Here is a 25,895-nt window from a genome sequence, read left to right as displayed (position 1 = left end):
CATAGAGAGACCCAGTCTATAAAAACTTAAAAAAATCAACCAGGCATGGTACTATACACCTGTGGTCCCAGCTACTCAGGAGGCTGAGGTGGGAGGATCGCTTGAGTCTGAGAGGTCAAGGCTGCAGTGAGCCGTGATCGTGCCACACTGCACTCCAGCCTGGATAACAGAGCAAGACCATCTTAAAAATAATTTAGGGGAGTGTCGATTGCTTAATGTTTTGAGATCGTTGAGGGTAAAGATGTTATCTGGAGAGTTAAGAATACATGTTATATTTTCTAGGTTAATTATTAGTATTAGCTGGCCCAGGCTGCCTTAGGGGGCATTTTCATACTCCAATTTTAGGGCTTACCTGGAATCACCCCCCACTGTTCTTTCTACTGCATGCACTCTCCCCATTACTTCATGTGAAGGTGAGCCAGAAAAGGCCTATCTTCCTAACCTCAGGGAACCATAAGAACTCCTGACTGGGCACAGTGGCTCATTTGTGCCTGTAATCCCAGCACTTTCGGAGGCCGAGACAGGTGGATCACCTGAGGTCAGGAGTTCGAGACCAGACTGGCCAACACGGTGAAACCTTGTCTCTACTAAAAATACAAAAATTAGCCATGCATGGGTGGTGCACACCTGTAATCCCAGCTACTCGAGAGGCTGAGGCATGAGAATCGCTTGAACCCAGGAGGCGGAGGTTGAGGTGAGCCAAGATTGCACAACTGCACTCCAGCCTGGGTGACGGAGCGAGACTCTGTCTCCAAAAAAAAAAGAAAAAAGAAAAAAAGAAAGAAAAACTCCTGAGTCCTGAACAGAGCAGCAGAAATAAAAAGGAGGGGGAAATGTCATGGTGTTAGATTGCCCATACCAAGTTCTTCCAGTCTGTGTAAGCCAGGGAACCTCAAGCCTTGAACTCTGTGATCATACCTAACCAGCAGAGGCCCCAAATGCCTGACAGAAATAAACCTAAGGGCTTTGCAGAGGAGATGGCATGTATCCTACCCCTAGGGGAATCCCCATAAATAATTCTCTATGTGCAATAAGCAGCATGCAGTCAGAGACAACCACGGACAGAAGAAACAAAACAACACTGCAACAACCAACTCAGGTAGAGAGATCATCCTGAACAATATTCCAACACTGTCAGTAATGGATTATAAAAACTGGGTGTTTTTAAAGTGGTTAAAAAAATTTTTTTTAATATTCTGGATACCTTTAATACATTTGTGAACAAATATTGATGACAACTCACTTTAAATAGATCAGTAACTGAGAACGGTGATACATTTCTTTTTGTGGCTCTATTGACCCTAATTGGTCAAAAGCACCTCGTTTTGCAAGACAATGGGTAAGGAAGAGAGGAAGAGAAAAGAAAAGGAGGCTGAAGAGGAGCCAAAGCCCAGGATTCTCTAAAAATGCATCAGCCTCCAGAGTATGGGAGTACATTGGGTCCCAGAAACCTCAGCAGGACCTAGTTCTCACAAACACAAGAGTGTCCAACGGATGAAACCTCAGCTGAAAATACAGAAGGTAGCAGTGTCCAAAGACATTGCAGGGTCTGGGAGGAACAAAGTTTGATAAGGTTGTTAACTATCACAGACTCAGCAGGATCTGGAGGAGTCACCAGTGGGGTTCTTCTCCCACTACCTTCAATAACCCAGGTAAAGAAGCAGGGGCAGCACAGTAAGATTTAATTATGGGTTATGCTATGGCTGGCAATATCCCAGGAGAAAAAAGAGTAAGCTATGTTTAGGGATGCATGCTATAGTAAAATGCTAAAGAAGAAAAAAATAAAAGAAGCGTTCCACATGAAAGTCAGAAAAATGGTTACACTTAAGGGAAGGAAGGTGGTTTTAACTGTGCAACTGGGAGGGGCACAAAAGGAGGCTTCTGGGGTTCCAGAAATGTTCTTCTTTCTTGATCTGGGGAGTACGCATAATTCATAATTCACTAAGCCATGCATTTTTGCATTTTGAACTTTTAGGAATATGATATATTTCAAATTTTGAAAAGAAAAAACTAAAATATGCTGAGATACATGAAATTTCAACTATAGAAGGACAAGGCAAGGTAAGGCACTGAGTAAGGGCCGAACAAGGGTGGAATGCAAGATCACTGAAAAAGAGAAGTTGCTATTGGGTAAGCTGGAAGGAGCGTATACAAAGGAATCTTAATAATATTCCCTATATCATTAATGAAGACAGTAATCCACAGGTATTAGCAGTAGCTGTAACTTTATTACCAACAGACAGCATTAAAAATTTTGACATTTTAATTCTTGCAGATAACCTGGATTTATATTCATCAATTCATTAAACTCATCAACTTTAAAATGAAAGCCAGGCGTGGTGGCTCACACCTGTAATTCCACCACTTTGGGAGGCCAAGGCAGGCAGATCACCTGAGGCTGGGAGCTCTCGAGACCAGCCTGGCCAATATGGCGAATCCCGTCTCTAGTAAAAATACAAAAATTAGCTGAGTATGATGGCGGGCACCTGTAATCCCAGCTTACTCGGGAGATTGAGACAGGGAGAATTGCTTGAACCTAGGAGGTGGAGGTTGCAGTGAGTCGAAATCGCACCTCTGTACTCCAGCCTGGGTGACGCAAGACTCTGTCTCAAAAAAAAAAAAGGAAAAAAGAAAAAGGAAAAAAGAAAAAGAAAAACTTCAGAATTAACATAGTTTTTAGGCCAGGGGCGGTGGGTCACGCCTATAATCCCAGCACTTTGGGAGGCCAAGGCAGGCAGATCACTTAAGGTCAGGAGTTCAAGACAAGTCTGGCCAACATAATGAAACCCCGTCTCTACTGAAAATATAAAAAATTAGCCAGGCATGGTGGCAGGCGTCTGTAATCCTAGCTACTAGGGAAGCTGAGGCAGGAGAATTGCTTGAACCCAGGAGATGGAGGGTGCAGTGAGCCGAGATCATGCCACTGCACTGCAGCCTGGGCAATAGAGTGAAACTCTATCTCAAAATTAAAAAAAAAAAAAAGATAAGTTTTTAAATCCCCAAGGAACATGGCAAGACTTGAGTCGGAGAGTCAGGGGCTAATGTTTGAAAATGAGAATCCCTCATTCTACAGATGTCTGCATATCTGCAGGCTCACCATTTAAATAAACAGGTGGATTCTCCTTTTAACAATAGATCATCTTTTAGATCCATCTTCTGATCTTTGTGTAGCTATGTGTGTACAGCTTTGTGTGGTTATATGTGGGTATGGAAAAATATAAATACTAATTATCTGGATGACAGAATTACACATGGTTTGTATTTTTTTTTTTTGAGACGGAGTCTCGCTCTGTCGCCCAGGCTGGAGTGCAGTGGCGGAATCTCAGCTCACTGCAAGCTCCGCCTCCCGGGTTTACGCCATTCTCCTGCCTCAGCCTCCCGAGTAGCTGAGACTACAGGTGCCTGCCACCTCGCCCGGCTAGTTTTTTGTATTTTTTTAGTAGAGACGGGGTTTCACCCTGTTAGCCAGGATGGTCTCGATCTCCTGACCTCGTGATCCGCCCGTCTCGGCCTCCCAAAGTGCTGGGATTACAGGCTTGAGCCACCGCGCCCGGCCATGGTTTGTATTTCTTTATGCTTTCTGAATCTCCCAAATTATCTAGAACAAACTCCAAGCAATTAACAAAAGTTAACTGTTTTTAGTTTTCTACCTATATAAGGCAAAGCAAGTATTACAACAGCGTGTAAAAGACAAGCCTGTAACTATAAACCACTAGATTGCTTTTACCAGCCCTAATTAACAATTCTAAAATGAGAAGATAATATTTATTTATTTACTTATTTATTCAAAAATTAAGGAGACAAACATGGTGGCTCATGCCTGTAATCCCAGCACTTTCGGGAGGTTGAGGTAGGAGGATCACTAGAGCCGAGTTCAAGACCCTGTCTCTAAAAAAAAAATTAAAAATTAGCTGGGCATGGTGGAATATGCCTGTTGTTCCAGGTTAAGCCCAGAAGGCTGAGTCTGTGATGAGCAGTGATCACATCACTGCAATTTAGCCTGGGTGACAGGGCCAGACCCCATCTCGAAAACAAATTAATAAAAAATAAAAAGCACTGTATTTAGTAAACCAACATACCAAAATTAAATATTTCCACAGGTTTTGATCTAACATGTCCTTTTGATAAATATTTTCTTTATAGCATAAACTGGACAACTATATAATAAACTTAATAACTATTAATAGTAACAATTCAAACTCATCCAGTTGAGTCAAGCAAAGTGCTCATTTCACATCTCCTAAGTTTCTGGACTGGGAAGCCACTAACCCATTAGATTTTCCTCAATTTCAATTACCTGAACAAAGGAGGCAAGCAGCAAACTACTACATAAAGTAAAATAGAGCTAAGTTTATTTATTCAACAAAATATAACAATCTAACATTGAAGTCCAAAAGCAAAGTTGAAAACAGTTTCCTTGTTCCCTAGAGATACAAATTTTAAAGTACAGTACTGAAGAGTATCATACATTTGAAAGCTTACGTATCTATTTAGCACCTTCCTCCTCAACCTTCCCAATCATGTCTCTTAAAGGTTTTTACAGCTTGCTTCCATTGTAAGCTGCCTCTAGAAATTTTTTCTTTCTTTGGAAAGAGACAGAGTTTATAAAATTATTTCTACATTAAAAATTTGAGGCCGGGGCAGTGGCTCACGCCTGTAATCCCAGCACTTAGGGAGGTCGGGGCAGGTGTACCACTTGAGGCCACGAGTTTGAGACCAGCCTGGCCAACACGGCAAAACCCTAAAGTGCAAAAATTAGCTGGGCCTGGTGGCACACACCTGTAATCCCAGCTACAAGGGAGGCTGAGGGTACAGTGAGCCAAGATCGTGCCACTGCACTCCAGCCTAGGCAACAGAGCAAGACTCTGTCTCAAAAATACATACACACATACATACATACATAATATTTCATAAGTACTATAATCAACCTTAAAGGGAAGTGAAACAGTTCTTTCTCTAGTAAGACTCATCCTGTTTGGTAGGATGAAGACTACCAAAAGAAAAAAGCAGTACTTATTTCTTGTTAAAACAATGATAGCATCCTAGGGCATACCAGTGGTTGCAGATATGAAAAATGAAAGCATAAATACTGGAATTACGCCACCTAATGTTTCCGGGACAACATTTTTTAAAAAGTGAATAGAGGCAACTTGGAGACGGTTAGTTTTGAGAAATGACAAATAATAGTATTGAAACTAAGGTGGCAAGTGTGGGTTCAGAAACAGTATTCATTTTTTACAAATTATTTTTATACCCTTAATTCTGTACATATCCATGAACCACCTCATCTTTGCTATGTACCTACTCTCACAAAATGGAATTAACATCTTGGCTCTCCTAAAAAAGTCTTTGTTCCTAGACAGAAATTCCCAGAGATTAGCAAACAAAAATTGGCAATTGACTGCTATTCTATATTCATCACAAGCCGATCGATCACAAGTTAGAGTCTCTGAGCATTATAATGTTTACTTCTCAGTAAAAATATTACCTTTATGTTCCACATAAGGCTCCATATCCAAAATTTCTGAGAAGCCAATGTAGGTATTCAGCTTTTTCTTATGTCCAGTTTGCCTAACCAAGAGGAAAGCTGATTATATTTACATTTAAAACAATCATAACATATAAGCTCTATTAGTTATTTTAATAAACTCAACAGTAGGTAGCTTTCACTTAACAATCTTCCTCCAAAACATGTACAATTAGAAGTAAACAGAATTATTACTTTATAGCTGGACAAATAATAGGTTAAAAAATGTGAATTCAAAGTGCTGATTCCAAGCACAGCTTATTTTCCAGAAGTTTCAGCTTAATCACAAAAGAAAAACAGATTATCCTGCTTTACAGAAGACATGCAGACATGCACATGTGCCAACATTGCCTTGATTTTAATTATAAAATGAAAAATACGTTCCCATGGCGGGGGTGTAATGAGTACAAAATTTATTCTATTTAAAATATCGGATAATACTGGAGATCAGGGTAATTCACTTACTTACAGTTTTTCTTTTTTCTTTTTTTTTTTTCCCAAGACAAAGTTTCACTCTTGTTGCCCAGGCTGGAGTGCAATGGTGCAATCTCAGCTCACTGCAACCTCCGTCTCCTGGGTTCAAGTGATTCTCCTGCCTCAGCCTCCCCAGTAGCTAGGATTACAGGCATGCACCACCATGCCCAGCTAATTTTTGTATTTTTAGTACAGATGGGGTTTCACCATGTTGGCCAGGCTGATCTCAAACTCCTGACCTCAGGTGATCTACCCGCCTCAGCCTCCCAAAGAGCTGGGACTACAGGCGTGAGCCACCGCACCCGGCCCTTGCAGTTTTTTTTTTTTTTTTTTTGAGGTGGAGTCTCGCTCTGTTGCCCAGGCTGGAGTGCAGTGGCGCGATCTCGGCTCACTGCAAGCTCCGCCTCCCGGGTTCACACCATTCTCCTGCCTCAGCCTCCTGAGTAGCTGGGACTACAGGTGCCCGCCACCACACCTGGCTAATTTTTTTGTATTTTTAGTAGAGACGGGGTTTCACCGTGTTAGCCAGGATGGTCTCGATCTCCTGACCTCGTGATCCGCCCACCTTGGCCTCCCAAAGTGCTGGAATTACAGGCGTGAGCCACCGCGCCCGGCCTACAGTTTTTAATACTTTCTTAGAATAAAAAAAGTAAGGATTTTTTACTTTTCTAGTTATCAATTATATATGGTTGGCTTCTTTAAAATTTTTATGATAATCAAATCATGAAATACTGACATTTCAAAATGACAGGCTCCATCTATAACTTTCATCCTCAAATCTGGAGTTTCAAATTACAATCATTTTATCATCTCATCTATCTATGGTAAAGTCTGTACATAGTACCACAATGAACAACAAATACTACTATTTGCACACATTTACCTGTCAAAGACAAAACGCATTAGCTGCAAGTTCAGAGTGCAAGGAAGGCTAAGAAGTCGAATCTTTCTTGTTGCATTCTGTTTGCTTTGACAGTTCTCACAAAAATAGCGATTGTCTCCTTCTAATTTTTCTTCCTGATCAAGAATAAGACATATTAATTTTTAAAAAAAAGATGGGTTTAAAACAAGTGATAAAACCCTGGATGTAAAGTATAATTTCATTTTAGTTAACAGCTCTCACGCTATTTAAAAACAGCTACTATAAATAATGGACACACAAAGTAATGGGAACTGTTCAGCAGTGACATTATCAAGTTGTATACACTGATATTTAAAACTGATGTGCCTATTTCCCAAATGTATGATATTAAAAATACTTGTTTTAGGTTCTTTGTCCTGGTAATCCCACTTCTGGGAATTCTAAAGTAAGTTTTAAAAAGAAATGTCACATGTATTTTGATGCAACATTCATTTAAAAACAGCAAAAAGGCTGGGCAGCATGGCTCATGCCTGTAATCCCAGTAATTTGGGAGGCCGAGGTGGGTGGATCACTTGAGGCCAGGAATTCAAGACCAGCCTGGCTGCCCTGGTGAAACCCCGTCTCTACTAAAAATACAAAAATTAACCAGGCATGGTGGTACACACCTGTGATCCCAGCTACTCAGGAGGCTGAGACACGAGAATTACTTGAACCCGGGAGGTGGAGCTTGCGGTGAGCTGAGATCACACCTCTGCGCTCCAGCCTGGAAACAAAGCGAGACTCTGTCTCAAAAAAATGAAGAAAAAAAAAGGAGGGAGTGTAAAAACTACATATGGGCACCAGAATACAAAATTATATACATATTTGGTTAAAATTACTGAAACATATTCATGAGAAAAAGCTAAAAAGAGACGTGTAGAAAAATCAAACATTTTAGCTGATAGTGGTTTCTTTTTAAAATTTGCCTTTATATTTCTATAAAGCTAATTGCAGCCAATCATAGCTAACTGAAGACTCAAACTCCTGAGCTCAAGCTTTTTGTGCCGTATTATCGTAAGTAATGCAATACTGGTACCATCATCTCTTCACTTGGCTTCCAGGATACCACACTCACCAACTTTCCTCCTAATTCACTGGCATTCCTCCAAGCCTCCTGTGCCAGCTGCTCCTACCTCCCTGATCCCTAAAATTTGAATGTCCCAGGCCTCAGTCCTTGGGGATTTTATCCAGCCACGACTTCTTCCTGGAACTATACCTCTCAAATGTAACATGCTCAAAGCCAAACTCCTAATTCCTCTCAATCCTGCTCCTCTCAGGTCCTCCCCATCTCAGTTAGAGCAACTTCATTCTTTCAGTTGATCAGGCCAAAAATCTTAGTAATCTTTGACTCCCCTCTTACTCTCCCACATCCAGTCTGCAAATTTAAAAAAAAAAAAAAATCTTTTTTTAAAAATTTTTTTAGGCCAGGCGCGGTGGCTCAAGCCTGTAATCCCAGCACTTTGGGAGGCCGAGACGGGCGGATCACGAGGTCAGGAGATCAAGACCATCCTGGCTAACATGATGAAACCCCGTCTCTACTAAAAGATACAAAAAACTAGCCGGGCGAGGTGGCGGGCGCCTGTAGTCCCAGCTACTCCGGAGGCTGAGGCAGGAGAATGGGGTGAACCCGGGAGGCGGAGCTTGCAGTGAGCCGAGATCCGGCCACTGCACTCCAGCCTGGGCGACAGAGCGAGACTCCGTCTCAAAAAAAAAAAAAAAAAAAATTTATTTTTACAGATGGGGTCTTGCTCTGTCACCAAGGTTGGGGTGCAGTGGTGCAATCATAGCTAGCAACTACAGCCTCAAACTCTTGAGCTCAGGCAATTCTCCCGCCTCAGCCTCCTGAGTAGCTGGGAGTATGGCTGTTCAACACCATGCCTGGTTAATTTTTTTATCTTTTGCAAAGACAGTCTATCATTATGTTGCCTAGGCTGGTCTCAAACTCCTGTTCTCAAACGATCCTACTGTCTCAGCCTCGTAAAGTGCTGGGATTACAGACATGAGCCACCACATCCGGCCCCGGCCTGCAAATTTTATCTGCTCTTAGACAATATATCTAAAAGCCAATTGGTGCTTATCACCTCTTCAGTTAACCCATGGTCCAAGCCAGCATGCACTCCCATCTGCCCTCAACCCATCTTCAGCCTATTCTCAGCACCCAGTTACCCTTTAAAACAGACTGTATCACTCCTATGCGTATGACCCTGATGACATCTCAATCTCACACAGAGTAGAAGTCAAACTTCTGACAAAGGTTTACTAGGCCCTCTCTGATATGGCCCTTGTGTCACCTCTATGACTTTATCTTCTATCACTTACTCACTTCAGCCACACTAACTGCCCCCCGCCCAGGATGTTCCTCAATCCACCAGGCAAAGCACATTCTCATTTTGGGCTCTGCACTTGCTATTTCATCTACCTAGAACACTCTTCTCCTTGATTCTAACAGGGCTCACCCCTTCACCTTCAATCACTTTATTTCAAACTCCACCCACTCCACCCTACTCCCTAGCACATTGCCCAGCGCCACCCTCCCTGCTTTATTTTTCTCCAAAGCCCTTATTATAGTTGACCCACTATCTATTCTAACTTTATTTTACTGTCCCTCCCTGGTGCCTATACCACTACTTTATAGGCTCCATAAAGGCTAATTAATCCCCAACAGCTGAAAGTATCTGACACAGTGAGCACTCAATAAATATTCAGTGGCCAGGCGCAGTGGTTAATGCCTGTATTCCCAGCACTTTGGGAGGCCGAGGTGGGCGGATCACCTGAGGTCAGGAGTTCGAGACCAGCCTGACCAATATGGTAAAACCCCATTTCTACTAAAAATCCAAAAAAAAAAAAAAAAAAAATAGCCAGGCATGGTGGCCCACACCTGTAATCCCAGCTACTTGGGAGGCTGAGGCAGGATAATCACTTGAATCCAGGAGGTGGAGGTTGCAATGAGCCGATATTGTGCCATAGCACTCCAGCCTGGGCAACAAGAGAGAAACTCCATCTCAAAAAAAAAATTCAGCGAAATGAATTCAATGACTACTTTAGGCATGCTCATGGATGAGCTGAGGAAGTAAGAAAGCACAAAATATATCTGAAGACAGCTAGCTAGCTAGCTAGCTAGATAATAAGCTTGTCTATTACGCTATGTATACACTCATGCTTGACAACAAATGGTTCCTCTTAGCAGTTTTCCACTCAGAACAGAATCACTGAATTATCTCCACATGAATCTAAATATACAGAAAGCAGAATGGCCTGATCAATGTAAAAAAGTTTCATATTTAACACATTCTAGTTTTCACTGCATGACAAGGTAAATTACCTTTATGATAACCGAGCATAGAGCTCTTTCAATACTCCACTACCCACTCACAGAATAGTATCTTCTCACACATACATAACTTTACATACAAAATAACTTGAAATAAGCAAAATTATTTTTAAGACACAGCCTGCTTTGGTACTTCATAAAGTTTCTTCTGAATCATTACACAAACAGAGACGCTTCTTATATAGAAAAAGCTGACACAATAAAAGCTCTAGTCACTAAATCAAAACAGAATAGCATTCAGCATACCATTTAACTGTTAATGGGCAGGAATAATACATACACCAAAATGTGAATACCTTCAAAAATTCCGAGATACAATCTGTTAACTGTTTGTGGCCTTGGATATTTAACTCCAGTTCGTAAAATTTTGACAAAAGCTTTGACTCTCTGCCACACTGGTTGCAACTATAATAAAATAGAATGACAAAATTCAAATCAGAGTGTGGAAAGCAACAAAGTTATATTGTATTACATCCTAGAAAGATGGAAAAAAGCATTTATAACCTTCATTAGTTCTCTTTCACAGAAATTATGTATACTAAAAATGAAATATAATTCCAGCATTTTGGGAGGCCAAGGAGGGCAGATCACAAGGTCAGGAATTCAAGACCAGCCTGACCAACATGGTGAAACTCCGTCTCTACTAAAAATACAAAAATTAGCCAGGTGTGGTGGCACACACCTGTAATCTCAGCTACTCAGGAGGCTGAGGCAGGAGAATCACTTGAACCTGGGAGGTGGAGGTTGCAGTGAGCCGAGATCACGCCACTGCACTCAGCCTGGGCAACAGAGCGAGACTCCATCTCAAAAAAAAAAGAAAAGAAAAGAAAAACAGAAAGTGACTGGTGAAGCTAAGCATTCACTGAGAAATTTGCTTAAAATAAATGTTAAGAGGTACAAATGCAGTTTTGTTACATGAACATATCGCACAGTGGCAAAGTCTAGGTTTCAGTGTTACCATCACCCAAATGCTGTACATTGTACTCATGCGAATTTTTTAACAGGCATTTTACATTTACTTTTAGTATTCTAGCCAGTTCCAATCTTCCTCTTTAACTCATACCACACAGCCATAAAGCAAGAGCAGATTGCAAGAGCTCACCCAGACACCATTCTGAACACCTGGATGGGTTCAACTGCAATTACCAAGTCACTTGTTTATGTGTTCCCATGGAAATGTATTACCATAAATATTTCAAGTCCCATGATAACCCACTAAAGCTATAACCTGGAACTGCACTGAAAAATAGTTAACATATGAGCAACTGTCTTAGAACAAAATGTATCATGAAAAAGTTGAAACAGACTTACACAGTTACATAGGCATATTCTCCACAGAACTGCTGTTGAACAATGTTCCGCACATCTGGATTCTTTTGTTTAGACAAAGTATCTTCCAATAGAGACATAAAGAGCTTTGAAAATTCTTGAGCATCCTACAAGTTTAGGTTATTGAAAAGAAAAATCATATCTTGCTTTTCAACTTCTACTACAAATAGCAATATATTCAACATTCCAGAATCTACCTATACTTTCAACTTAACATTTTCAAAAAGGGGCTACAGCTATGTTCAATCAGTTTGTGCCCACATATGAATTTCCATAAATGGAATCAAGTATAATGTGTAAAATATTTGACAGTAAATAAAGGCTTTCACTCAAAATAGAAAAAATTTAATTTTAAAAAGCATTCTATTTCATCTCCCCTTATAAACATTCTAAGGAATGCTTGGGTACCTCTGAATACTAAAAAAAAAAAAAAAAAAAATTCAGTTCTTACCTGCTGTTGTCCGGTGTCTAGGCCCAAGGCTTTAACAAATCCCGATGGATCAATGTATCGCCTATTGCTGTTTTGCAACAAGGCAAACAAGTACTGGAGATGCTCACAAATTGTTTGAGGCTCATAATCTATTAAAACAAAAATATAAATTTGGGTTTTCTTAAGTTGCTACTTTTCTTTTCAGAAAATGGTACTTCCTCTTCACATGAGAACATAAACACCCCTACATCCAAACTAGATTAATACTTTATTATCAGTTTAAAACTTTAAAAGAAAAAGGTTGAGAGCGGTGGCTCATGACTGTAATCCCAGCACTTTGTGAGGCCAAAGCAGGGACCAGAAGCTTAAAACAAGCCTGGCCAACATGGAGAAATCCCATCTCCACTAAAAAAAACACAAAAATTAGCTGGATGTGGTGGTACACACATGTAATCCCAGCTACTTGGGAGGTTGAGACACGAGCATCTATTGAGCCCAGGAGGAAGAGGCTGCAGTGAGCCGAGATTGTGCTACTGCACTCCAGCCTGAGCAACAGAGCGAGACTGTCTCAAAAACAAAAAACAAAGCTGGGCACGGTGGCTCACACTTGTAATCCCAGCACTTTGGGAGGCCGAGGCAGGAGAATTAACTGAGGTCAGGAGTTCAAGACCAGCCTGGTCAACATGGTAAAACCCCACCTCTACTAAAAATACAAAAATTAGCCAGGTGTGGTGGTGAGCACCTATAATCCCTGCTACTCGGGAGGCTGGGGTACAAGGATAGCTTGAACTGAGGAGGCAGAGGTTGCAGCGAGCAGAAATCATGCCACTGCACTCCAGCCTGGGTGACAGAGCGAGACTCTCTAAAAAACAACAACAACAACAACAACAAAAAACAACTTTAAAAGACACGGCGGGCACAGTGGCTCAAGGCGGGGTGTGGTGGTTCACGCCTGTAATCCCAGCACTTTTGGAGGCCGTGGTGGGCGGTTCACAAGGTCGGGAGTTCAAGACCAGCCTGGCCAACATGGTGAAACCCCGTCTGTCTCTACTAAAAATACAAAAATTAGCCGGGCATGGGAGAACACGCCTGTAATCCCAGCTACTCGGGAGGCTGAGGCAGGAGAATCACTTGAACCCAGCAGATGGAGGCTGCAGTTAGCTGAGATCGTGTCACTGCACTCCAGCCTGGGCAACAGAGTGAGACTCCGTCTGGGAGGAAAAAAAAAAAGAAATAGAATTAGCAACCGTGTTTTGTGGACGTCATGAGGCAGCCAGGACTGTCCACATACACTCCCCAAAGGCAAGAGCCTACCTGTATTAAAGCAACAACAGCAATCATGACTACAGTGTCTAGTCATGATTTTTTAAAGTCCAGTTAATGTGGACTTGGGATCTCAAGCACAGCAATTTACACTCAAGTGAAGAATACAAAACCCTAGAATTTCAGAGTTGAAAGTTTTAATGAGCTAGTGCAGGGGATGGAACAGAAAGCATGGATCTTAAGAGCCCAGAAGACCAAAGTCTTATCTTCTTTAAGTTATTAACTTATTGCTTCTCAGCTCCAAATCCACCCTTCTTTGCTTGCTCAGTGATGAGAGATGGGCTCTGCAAATCCTTGTCCTTTGCCAGTTATCAAGAAGGTAAGGCTTATCAGTGAAGGGCACTGCAGGGTTTAGTTGTGCCTCCTCACCAGCCTGTTGCAGGTCAGCTTCCTCCAGGGCTCCAGGTTCCTGCACCTAACAGTGGTCAGCAGCTTCCCCAGCACCTCTTCTAATAGCTTCACAGTACAGTGCCTCCAGTGAGGCACTTCCTCTCGAATGACCACCCTGTGAACGGCCTCCCAGACACTCTTTCAGGTGACTCTGTAGGGGGTTCCAGGGCCCAGCACCTTCTCATGGACAGTTTCCAGTAGGGATGCCCAGGGAGGCATCCCAGCAGTGTCCAAAGAGATCTGGATCTCAAGCCTGGGCCATGGGGGTGGCAGACTGTCCGTTGGATGTTCTCTTTCAGCCCAGGGATACAGGTTGCTCCCTGTATCTGCTGTCCTTGTATTCTTTAAAATCCTCTTTAACTTTTATCAACCAATTCCTCATTTCTCTAATTTCCTGTTATTAATTCTCAACTTTCCCGTTTCAAATTATTCTATCTTCTAATTGGACTCTAAATATTTATCTCTTTACTGCCAACTGTGGCTTTCAGCAAGTCAATACATCATCTTCAAAATAAAGATAAAATATTACTCCTTGGGCTGCAAAAGCACTGCAGGCCAGTAAAAGCTATTTAAGGCCAGGAGCTGTGGCTCATGCCTTCCCAGCACTTTCGGAGACCAAGGAAGGTGGATTGATTGAACCCAGGAGTTTGAGACCAGCCTGGGCAACATGGTAAAATGCTGCCTCCAAAAAAAAATACAAAAATTAGCAAGAGGTGGTGGTGCACGCCTGTAGTTCCAACTACTTGGGGGGCTCTGGCAGGAGGATTGCTTTAGCCTGGGAGGTTGACGCTGCAGTGAGCTGTGTTTGCACCAGCCTGGGCGAAAAAGTGAGACCCTGTCTCAAAAAACAAACAACTAACAAAAGAAAACCTTTTCTGTTCAAATTATTGTGTGGCTTCTGTCTTCTAATCAGACTGAATATTTATATCCTTACTACCAACTGTGGCTTTCAGCAAGTCAATATATCATCTGTAAAATAAAGATAAAATGTTACTCCTTGGGGTGGAAAGGCTTTGCAGGCTGGTAAAAGCTATTCAAGGCATGGCACCATGGTTCATGTCTGTAATCCAGCACTTTTGGAGACCGGGACAGGAGGATTGATTGAGGCCAGAAGTTCAAGACCAGCCTGGGCAACAGAGAAGACTGTCTCTATAAAAAAAATAAGTTTAAGCTAGGCACGGTGGCTCACGTCTGTAATCCCAACACTTTGGGAAGCTGAGGCGGGCGGATCACCTGAGGTTGGGAGTTCCAGACCAGCCTGACCAACATCGAGAAACCCCGTCTCTACTAAAAATAGAAAATTAGCCGGGCGCGGTGGTGCATGCCTGTAATCCCAGCTACTCAGGAAGCTGTGGCAGGAGAATTGCTTGAACCTGAAAGGTGGAGGTTGCGGTGAACCGAGATTGTGCCATTGCACTCCAGCCTGGGCAACAAGAGTGAAACTGTCTTAACAAAAAAAAAATTAAGTTTAGGCCAGACATAGTGGCTCACACCTGTAGTCCCAGCACTTTGGAAGGCCGAGGCAGCCAGATCACTTGAGGTCAGGAGTTCGAGACTAGCCTGGCCAACATAGTAAAACCCTGTCTCTACTAAAAATACAAAAATTAGCCGGGCGTGTGGGCGGGCGCCCATAATCCCAGCTACTCGAGAGGCTGAGGCAGGAGAATCGCTTCAGCGCAGGAGGCAGAGGCTGCAGTGAGCCAAGATGGCGTCACTGCACTCCAGCTTGGGAAACAGAGTAAGACTCAATTCAGGAAGAGAGCCCTCCCCCACCCCTTTCACCCACCTTTTTCTTCTTGGATGCCGTCTCCCAACACATAGTCACTACAAGTGCTTGGACATAAGTAGAGTGCCTGCCGAAGCTCCAAGTTGAGAAACCACACCTGAAGAAATGTGTTGACGTAACAAGTGGCTCCGAGGTTAGTCAGGCCCACAAACGAGTTCTACAAAATACAAAATTTATCATTATAAAATCCACTGTCCTTTAAACAACACATTTCTAAGCATTATTCTTAAATTTTCAGATTAAAAATTTGTAAGACCGTCACAACCAACATGGTATAGCCACCTTAAGTTTCTCTTGGCTGGAAGTAGGGCATAATTTTCATGAAAGCCCCATTTTGGGTTGACCACAGGAGTGAAAAAGACTTCGGACAGCATCACTGCTCATCTCTAGCATATCGTCTTCTCCAGCCACTTAAATCTAAAATTAGAACAGTGGATTCTAGAAAAGATCGGTTTTGAAAAAGCGTACATAGGTTTTACGTTTGCTGTATATCTAAACTGCCAGCATTCAGTAGAATGACCAAGTAAAACTTATGCAGAAAACTTCCTTTATATTCTAGAGATTTTAAAGATTGGGGGTGGTAGAGGGAACTGGCTGCAACTTTTTCCAAAGATAAGGTTGGGAATTCCTGACCTTACAAAGAATTATTCTTTTATTAAAATATCTATACAACAAACTTGGCTATTTCGTGAACGCTAAGCTTTATGTTTAGAAAATTTAATGTATATTTTTAAAAAGCAAAATTATATATAAAATACAAGCCCTAGAAAGCAAAATGCTATCATCGTGAGTTTGTTCCCTTGAATTACCATCTCCTTTAAAGAGGCTTTAAGATTTCGAAATAAGCCGGGCGCGGTGGCTCACGCCTGTAATCCCTGCACTTTGGGAGGCCGAGGCGGGCGGATCACGCGGTCAGGAGATCGAGACCATCCTGGCTAACACGGTGAAACCCCGTCTCTACTAAAATACAAAAAATTAGCCGGGCACAGTGGCGGGCGCCTGTAGTCCCAGCTACTCGGGAGGCTGAGGCAGGAGAATGGCGCGAACCTGGGAGGCGGAGCTTGCAGTGAGCCGAGATCCGGCCACTGCACTCCAGCCTGGGCGACAGAGTGAAGACTCCGCCTCAAAAAAAAAAAAAAAAAAAAGATTTCGAAATAAAACACGCAATGTTAAAGCAAACATAGAATCAGCATTCAAACTAAAACTATTATTTAAAGGCTTACTGAATTACGCAGCTGCCTGTTCTAAAGCATATCATTAAGAAGTGTTCCAATTCAAGTGGCTTAGAGCCTTAAGTTCTACTACTTATCTTAAAGCTGCACAGGTTACCTGAAATCAGTAGAGCTTTCTGATCACAGGCCCAAAACAAAAGCAAAAACAAAAACAAAAAAATAGCATAATAGCAATCGCTTAAAAAAATGATGGTTTACCTTTTTTCTCCTCTCACAGTTGGGATCATCGATGTTATGAAAACTATTTTCATCTATTTCTCCTAACCAAATATGCTCACCAATACCAACCAAGCAATTCGGATTTCCTTTGCAGTTTCGTCTAAGGAAAAAAAAAAAAGTTTAACTTTTAAAAGACCATAGTTTCATGAGAGACAAACAAATTAAAACTACAATGAGATACCACTTCTCACCTATAAATTAGCAAAACTGAGAAAGTATAAGACACTCATTTTTTGAGGCTGTCGAGAAGCAAGCATGCATATCCTGCTGGAAGAAATGCACTTGCTGACAAAACTACATAGACAACTACCTTTAGACCTAGCAATCTCATTTCTGAGAATTTATCCTTCCTTAGGCTATACCTCCAACAACGCAAAATCTCACGCATAAGGTTATTTATTACAGCACTGTCTGTTAATCACAAAATATTGGAAGCCACTGAAATGCCTAAACACAGACGATATGGTACATCTATATGGCAGAGTACTATGCAACTGTAAAACACACACACACGCAAAAAAAAACATACACACACAGCATGAAAAAGATCTCTATGAACAGATATGAAGTAATTTATAAATCCAGGACACATTATTAAGTAAAAAAAGCAAAATGCAAAGGAGTATCTGTAGTATACTGTTATATGTAAGAAATATATAAGAAAATACATGTGCACATATATTGGCTTATTTTGAACAAAAAGAAACACAGAAAGGAAAAACCAGAGACTAATGAAACTGGTTACCTACAGAGCATGAGTGGGAATAAGGTTAAAAAAAAAATGTACCTTTTTGGCCGGAGGCACGGTGGCTCACACCTGTAATCCCAGCACTTTGGGAGGCCAAAGCAGGTGGATAACAAGGTCAGGAGTTCGAGACCAGCCTGAAACCCTGTCTCTACTAAAAATACAGAAATTAGCCAGGTGTGGCGGTGCGGGCCTGTAATCCAGCTACTTGGGAGGCTGAGGCAGGAGAATCGCTTGAACCCGGGACACGGAGGTTGCAGGGAGCCAAGACTGCACCACTACACCCTGGCATGAGCGACAGAACAAGACTCTGTCTCGGAAAAAATGAATGAATGAACGAATGAAAAGGAAATGTACCTTTTCGTATAATGCACAATTTGGGACCATGTGAGTGTTTCTCATACTACTTCACGCACGCACACAAACGAAAATAAATCAACTGGCTAGGCATGGTGGCCCACGCCTGTAATCCCAGTCCTTTGGGAGGCCAAGGCAAGAGGATCACTTGAGGTCAGGAGTTTGAGACCAGCCTGGCCAACATGGTGAAACCCTGTCTCTACTAGAAATACAAAAATTAGCCAGGCATGGTGGTACACGTCTGTAATTCCAGCTACAGGCTGAAGACTGGAGGTTGATGCAGGAGAATTGCTTGAACCCAGGAGGTGGAGGTTGCAGTGAGCCGAGATCGCGCCACTGTACTCCAGCATGGGCAACAGAGCGAGACTCTGTCTCAAAAAAAAAAAAAAAAAAAAAATCAACAAGGATGTCAGGAACCCTAACTAAATTCAAAACAGAAAACATATTTCAACTAACTAAAAGATCCAGACTGAAGGGAAGGCAGGAGTGGGGGAGGGGTAGGGAGGGGTGTGACTGACCAAAGTAACTTGAACAGTCATCAAGCTCATTTAGTAGTACCCTCTGGCTAAAGACAAAAGGAACAAATATCCAGCTCTAATTAGTAGGCTTCTTTTCCATAGAGACATGGGTTAATAATTCTGAAACACAGATCCTGACTTCTAAATATTATCCAGTAAAAGAATCCAGTGCTCCTTGGAGAAATAAATGGCTGATTCCAAGGCCAGGGCAGTCAGTGAAATTAGAAAATGAACCTACAACATCTTACCCTGTCCTAAAAGGATGTACTGAAAGAGTGATGGAGACATGTTAAAAGAACACAAGAGTTGGCTGGAAGGGGAGGTCCCACTGGTCAAATTTGGCAACAAAATTTAGCAACAAAATAAGCAATAGTATAAAGTAAGAATCCATCACTTCATGGTGAGATGGATGGAAGAAAAATCTCTTCCTTTTAGGAAAAAACCAACTACCAAAGTGGAAGGAACGACAGGATTAAAAATCTCCATTTGACATACATCAGATTCAGAAAAGAAAAAGAATCAGGCAAGAATCATCACGGATGCTAAAGTAGGCAAGTTGGAGAAATAACAACATTTACAATGTCTCAAAGTATCTCAGCACAAGTTAATTACAAAGGGAAAGATAGTAACGTTCAGTGGAGAAACCTGGCAGACACCACCTTAACCAAATACTTAAATTTAACACACCCAGTAATGAATCTAATTGACACCACACACCTTCTGGTATAATGCACAGCACAGAATCCCTTCTGTGATGTTCTGGCCAAAAATGCACGGCCTTAATTGAATCATGAGGAAACATTAGACCAAACCAACTCAAGGGACTTTCTACAAAATAAGTCACTGTCATGAAATACAAAGAAAGATCCACTAACCGTTCCAGATTAAAGGAAACCGAAGAGACACAACTGAATGTAACATATGCTTAGCTTTTCTTTTGCTATAATGGAACATTACAGGACAAAGTTCTGCGCATCTCTGTAGGATGCCCACTAAAGGATTACCGGTAACAGTAAAAGACTGGAAATTCATATGGAAGTAATAAAATAAATTACAATATAACCAAACAATTAAAAACTACTGCTGTCATAAAATAAAAAGGTAGGCCGGGCACAGTGGCTCATGCCTGTAATCCCAGCATTCTGGAAGGCCCAGGCGGGTGGATCACAAGGTCAGGAGTTCGAGACCAGCCTGGCCACCATGGTAAAACCTCATCTCTACTAAAAATACAAAAATTAGCCAGGTGTGGTGGAGGGCGCCTGTAATCCCAGCTACCCAGGAGGCTGAGGCAGGAGAAATCACTTGAAACTGGAAGGTGGAGGCTACAGTGAGCTGAGATCATGCCACTGCACTCCAGCCTGGGAAACAAGAGCGAAACTCCATCTCAAAAAAAATAAAAATAATAATTAATAAATAAAAAGGTAGGGAAAGTTTTTAATGTTGTGATATATAACGGTATCATTAGTTGAAAAAAGGAAGGTGGGCCAGGCATGGTGCATCCCAGCACTTTGGGAGGCTGAGGCAGGCGGATAAACTGAGGTCAGGATTTCAAGACCAGCCTGACCAACATGGAGAAACCCTGTTTCTACTAAAAATACAAAATCAGCCGGGCATGGCGGCGCATGCCTGTTAATCCCAGCTAGTCGAGAGGCTGAGGCAGGAGAATTGCTTGAGCCTGGGAGGTGGACGTTGTGGTGAGATCATGCCACCGCACGCCAGCCTGGGCAACAAGCGTGAAACTTTGTCTTAAAAAAAAAAAAGGAAGGTACAAAATGTTGCCATTTTTAAAAATTTACAAATGGGGTAAACACACCTGTTTGTTTAGATAGAAAAGTATGCTATAAAGTGGAAACAACTTTATCGGCAAAGATTATCTCTGTACTTGCCAGATGTAAGTCAGAAGTAAACAACACTCTGAACTTCCTTTTTTTTTTTTTTTTTTTTTTTTTTTGAGACTCCCACACTGAAGTGGCACATTCATGGCTCATTGCAGCCTCTACATCCTGGACTTAAATGATCCTCCAGCCTCAGCCTCTGGAGTAGCTGGGACCACAGGTGCATGCCACCATTCCTGGATAATTTTTTAATTTTTTTTTGTAGAGACAGGGTCTCGCCATGTTGCCGAGGCTGACCCCATCCCTTTTATATCTTTCAGGCTTTGAACAATAAAATGTACTACATATTCCAAAAATAAGTAAATAATTGTTTTAATGTTCTGTTTAAACATACTGTCTTCTAAAATATAAAAATGAAGCTGGGTGTTGTGGCACACGCTTAAAATGCCAGCTATTCAGGAGGCTCAGGCAGAAGATGGCCTAAGCCCAGGAGTTGGAGGCTACAATGAACTATGATTGCACCTGTGAACAGCCACTGCACTACAGCCTGGGCAACAAAGTGAGACCCTGTCTCTATTTTAAAACTTTTGAAATAATAAAAATGAAAACTGAAGTTCGACCAATTTAAGAACAGTCTTGTCAGCTTATGTCAAAGCCAGGAGGGAAAAAAGCTTATTAATGAAATAAAAGTAGAACCCATCCACTGTGGGGAGAAGCAGCTAGGGTTTTTAGTGCTTATAACTTACCTCTAATGGGAAAGGTCTACCATAAAAGAGTTAAAGAAACAAAACTGACCAGGCACGGTGGCTCCTGCCTGTAATCCCAGCACTTTGGGAGGCCAAGGTGGGCAGATCACTTGAGGTCAGGAGTTTAAGACCAGCCCGGCCAACATGGCAAAACCCCGTCTCTACTAAAAATACAAAAATTTGCCAAGCGTGGTGGTGTATGCGTGTAATACCAGCTACTCGGGAGGCTGAGGTGAGAGAATCGCTTGAACCAGGGAGACGGGGCTTTGCAGTGAGCTGTGATCGCACCACTGCATTCCAGTCAGGCTGGGCAACAGAGCGAGACTCTGTCTCAAAAAAAAAGAAAAGAAAAGAAAAAAGAAAAGAAAAGAACGCTGATTCTGAGACTGAGAAAAGTAACATAAAATATTTCCTGGGAACAGTGACAAGGATATATTAGGAAGGTTCTTTTGAAAGAAAACTACAGCTAGTGGCAATGGACTCTCTCAAGGGTCTTTGGGAGATAGGAAAAAACAGTGTCAGTAACCATGGTGAAAACACACCTCTAAAACAAAGTAGGCACTTATTTTATCAATTCTTTCAACTCTGCTTTTCAAAGGTGTAACATCAAGTCTTGTTTGTTCACTCCCTCCTCTTGGACAAGTGGGTGGTAAACATGTTTCGCATGACTTGGCTGGGGAGGCAGACACTCCCATGGGTCAAACACATACAAGATTCTCAGAAAATAGTTCCAGTAGATCTGGTCAGATTTTAGTTTTCAGTTCCTGATAGCAAAATAATTCAGACAATGAACAAAAGGTAGGCTCTCCCTGGCCTCACCTCTACCACTCCCCACCCAAAAATCACGCATACTTAACTGGTTCTAAAGCTGGCATCAAAAGGCAAACACAACCTATGGCCTAAATATTACCACAATAAGACTTTCAAAAGCTACTATGAGAAGCTGGGAGCAATCTGTATTATTAGGCCCCAGAACACTGGCGTTGTTCTTTTTAAATTTTCTTAATTGCTTGCTAGGTATTACTGAGCAAGTCTTCAGTTGGCTAGAACACCATCAAAGCAGAATGCCAAGTGCAGGTGACCTGTGATAGCCTACCACCCCCGGCCAAACCTATGGCTTCCGAGCCTCTATGGCCACACTTCAGGTGGGAACCAAAAAGCCAAAGGCGGTGCTTTGCATTAAAAAGGCTTGGACTTTCTAAATGTCTAAATTGTTGCTAAGCCTTTCATACACAGCCCAATATGAGGCGGGGCGGGGGGAGGGGGGGCGGTGTTGTGTTTGTTCTCTTACTTGGAGAGGTAAAGAATCTACTTAACACACACAAATAACAGCCGGGCGCAGTGGCTCACGCCTATAATCCCAACACTTTGGGAAGCCAAAGCGGGCGGATCACTGAGGTCAGGAGTTTGAGCCCAGCCTGACCAACATGGAGAAACCCCGTCTCTACTAAATATACAAAAAATTAGCCGGGCATGGCGGCACATGCCTGTAATCCCAGCTACTCAGGAGGCTGAGGCAGGAGAATCGCTTGAACCCGGGAGGCGGAGGTTGCAGTGAGCCGAGATCACGCCACTGCACTCCAGCCTGGTCAACTAGAGAGAAACTCTGTGTCAGAAAAGAAAAGGACAGACACAAATCACAGTTCTAATTATAAGCTGTTATTTCTAAAGCCAGCCTTAGCAGCACAGCAGAATGCCAACTACAGAGGGCTGTAGCCTCTCCCATTCGTCATTCTCCAATGCCCCTAACTCCATTTTATCCCTCATTAGAGTAGGCCCCAGGTGTCAAGGATCATTTATCATCATGTGTATGTATGCCAATTTCCTTACAGTAGAAAAATAGTTTTGTGTACTTGTGTCTATCAACTATAAAGACAGATCAAGGAGGCTGAGTGTTTCACAAAATATAAGACAGTGTCAGGGAGCAGTGGTTCACACCTGTAGTCCCAGCATTTCGAGAGGCTGAGGCAGGCAGATCACTTGAGGCCAGGAATTTGTCACCAGCCAGGCCAACATGGCAAAAAACCGTCTTTACTAAAAATACAAAAAATTAGCCGGGCGTGGTGGCACATGCCTGTAGTCCCAGCTGCTCAAGAAGCTGAGATAAGAGAATTGTTTGAACTCCGGAGGCAGAGGTTGCAGTGAGCTGAAATCACACCACTGCACTCCAGCCTGGGCATCAGAGAGAGACCCTATCTCCAAAAAAAAATTTTAAAAAGCCCGGGCCCAGTGGCTCATGCCTGTAATCCCAGCACTTTGGGAGGCCGAGGCTGGTGGATCATGAGGTCAGGAGTTCAAGACAAACCTGGCCAAGATGGTGAAACCCTGACTCTACTAAAAATACAAAACTCAGCCGGGCATGGTGGCAGGTGCTTGTAATCTCAGCTACTTTGGAGACTGAGGCAGAGAATTGCTTGAACCCGGGAGGCGGAGGTGGCAGTAAGCCGAGATCATGCCACTGCACACCAGCCTGGGCAACAGAGTGACACTCTGTCTCAAAATAAAAAATAAAAAAAAAAAGAAAAGACTTGATTACACAGGCATGACTGATTGAATCACTGGCCACCGGAGATCAACAACCTTTAGCTCCTCTCCCCTCCCAGAGGTCAGAATAAAAGTTCTAACCCTCTCATCAAGTGGTTGGTTCTCCTGGCAACCAGCCTCTGTCTGGAGGCTACTAAGAGCTCCCAGCCATCAGTCATTTCATTAGCATACAAAAAGACACTTAGTCACTTTGGAGATTCCAAAGGTTTTAGGAGCTGTGCCAGAAGTAGTACAAAGACTAAGCATATATTTCTTATAAATCAAAATATCATATAACCCTGCAGGGAAAATAACTAAAGAAAATATCCCAAAAATGTTAAATGACACCAACGTTTTTGTTTCAATAATTCTACTTCTGGGCACATGTCCACAAAACTTGAGTAATAACAGCACACTGGCAATGCCACAGCACAATAAGGAATTCAGATAACCCTAATGGGTACTTTGTTCCAAGACTGCACTAGATGAGAACAGGAAAGTGTTAGGCAGAGGATAGGCTCCAAAAGGTTTGGTTATGATGTGCTAGGCAGACATCTGCTGTGATTTTAGGCCAGAGATACACTTTGGCAGCACTAAAAAGGACAGACCGGGCCCGGCGCGGTGACTCACGTCTGTAATCCCAGCATTTTGGGAAGCTGAGGCAGGTGGATCGCTTGAGGTCAGGAGTTCGAGACCAGCCTGGCCAATATGGTGAAATCCTGTCTCTACTAAAAATTCAAACATTAGCCAGGCATGGTGGCGTGCGACTATAGTACCACCTACTTCAGAGACTGAGGCAGAAGACTCGCTTGAACCCAGGAGGCGGAGGTTGCAGTGAGCCGAGATCACACCACTGCATTCAAGTCTGAGTGACAGAGCAAGACTCTGTCTCAAAAAATAATAATAATAGTAATAATGACAGCCTGAAGCTGAACAAGGCATGAGACATAACCCCAAAGCTAAACAAGGTGTGAGACATAACTAACAATTTTTCTCGTGGAAGATGAGGTCTTAAAAAGCCAATTCAGGCCGGGTGCGGCGGCTCATGCCTGTAATCCTAGCCCTTGGAAGGCTGAGGTGGGCGGATCACCTGAGACAGAAGAATCGTTTGAAACCAGGAAGCCAAGGTTGCAGTTAGCCGAGATCCCACTGCACTCCAGCCTGGGCGACAAAGTGAGACTCCATCTCCAAAAAAAAAGCCAATTCAGTGGGAATAGGAACGGAGGAAGTTCAAGCATATTGATGGGAATAAATCAATAGAACCTGGGGACTAATAAGATGTGACAGGCAAGAAAGAAAAGGAGAAATCTGGAATGATGCCCAAAATTGTAACAAAACGATTTTCCAGGCTGGATGCAGTGGCTCACACCCATAGTCTCAGCACTTTGAAAGGCTGAGGGGGGAGGGTCACTTGAGGCCATGAGCTCAAGACCAGCCTGGCCAACATGGCAAAACCCTACTAAACTTCTACTAAAAATATAAAAATTAGCTGGGTGTGGAGGCGAATGCCTGTAATCCCAGCTACTCCAGAAGCTGTCACGAGAATCACTTGAACCCGGGAGGCAGAGGTTGCAGTGAGCCGAGATTATGGTACTGCACCCTAGCCTGGGTGACACAGCAAAAAAAAAAACAATTTTCCACAAATCAAAATTTGTGTTCGGAGAGTAGAAAAGTAGTAGGCTAGGTATCAAAGGGTATGAAAGAGTAAGTTTCTTCTATAATATATTGACTATAGGTAGGAGATACACTTTCAGTTCTGTTTTGGTAGATCTCCAAGGGTCTGTCATTTAAGAGTATGCACGATGAGTGGAAAATTTATAATCAAAGATTTCACAGTGGCTATGCAGTTCAAAGATTCATCCTTTGAATGGGAAAGGGGGTAGGGATTTCACTCCAAGTGGTCATTTACAGATGTTCTGCTTCTTCTTCCTCATCACCTCTTAGTTTCTTAGTTTTTATTTATTTATTTATGAGATGGAGTCTCATTCCATTGCCCAGGCTGGAGTGCACTGCGACCTCTACCTAACTGGTTCAAGAGATTCTCCTGCCCCAGCCTCTTGAGACTCATGCCTGTAATCCTGGCACTTTGGGAAGCTGAGATGGGTGGATCACTTGAGGTCAAGACTTCGAGACCAGCCTGGCCAACATGGCAAAACCTTGTCTCTACTACAAATACAAAAATTAGCCGGCGTGGTGGCAGAAATCTATAATCCCAGCTACTTGAGAGGC

General features: G+C 42.6%; 1 protein-coding gene across 6 annotated transcripts in view; it reads right to left on the bottom strand.

Annotated features, from left to right (window-relative positions):
• Positions 1-25,895, bottom strand: part of LOC105483073 (ubiquitin specific peptidase 48) — a 106,452-nt gene that overhangs the window by 60,406 nt on the left and 20,151 nt on the right. For all 6 annotated transcript variants that reach the window (XM_071098946.1, XM_071098953.1, XM_071098947.1 and 3 more), the window contains exons 2-8: positions 16,922-17,042; positions 15,492-15,648; positions 12,014-12,141; positions 11,545-11,669; positions 10,530-10,638; positions 6,885-7,018; positions 5,489-5,571 (exon numbers count right to left, since the gene is read on the bottom strand). In XM_071098946.1, coding sequence (XP_070955047.1) covers positions 5,489-5,571; positions 6,885-7,018; positions 10,530-10,638; positions 11,545-11,669; positions 12,014-12,141; positions 15,492-15,648; positions 16,922-17,042 — 857 coding nt within the window. The remainder of the gene's footprint in view (positions 1-5,488; positions 5,572-6,884; positions 7,019-10,529; positions 10,639-11,544; positions 11,670-12,013; positions 12,142-15,491; positions 15,649-16,921; positions 17,043-25,895) is intronic.

The sequence above is a fragment of the Macaca nemestrina genome, chromosome 1 (genome assembly GCF_043159975.1).
Source record: "Macaca nemestrina isolate mMacNem1 chromosome 1, mMacNem.hap1, whole genome shotgun sequence".
Classification (NCBI taxonomy): domain Eukaryota; kingdom Metazoa; phylum Chordata; class Mammalia; order Primates; family Cercopithecidae; genus Macaca; species Macaca nemestrina.
Note: the sequence above shows the minus strand (reverse complement) of the source record. Positions and strands in the feature narration are given on the sequence as shown.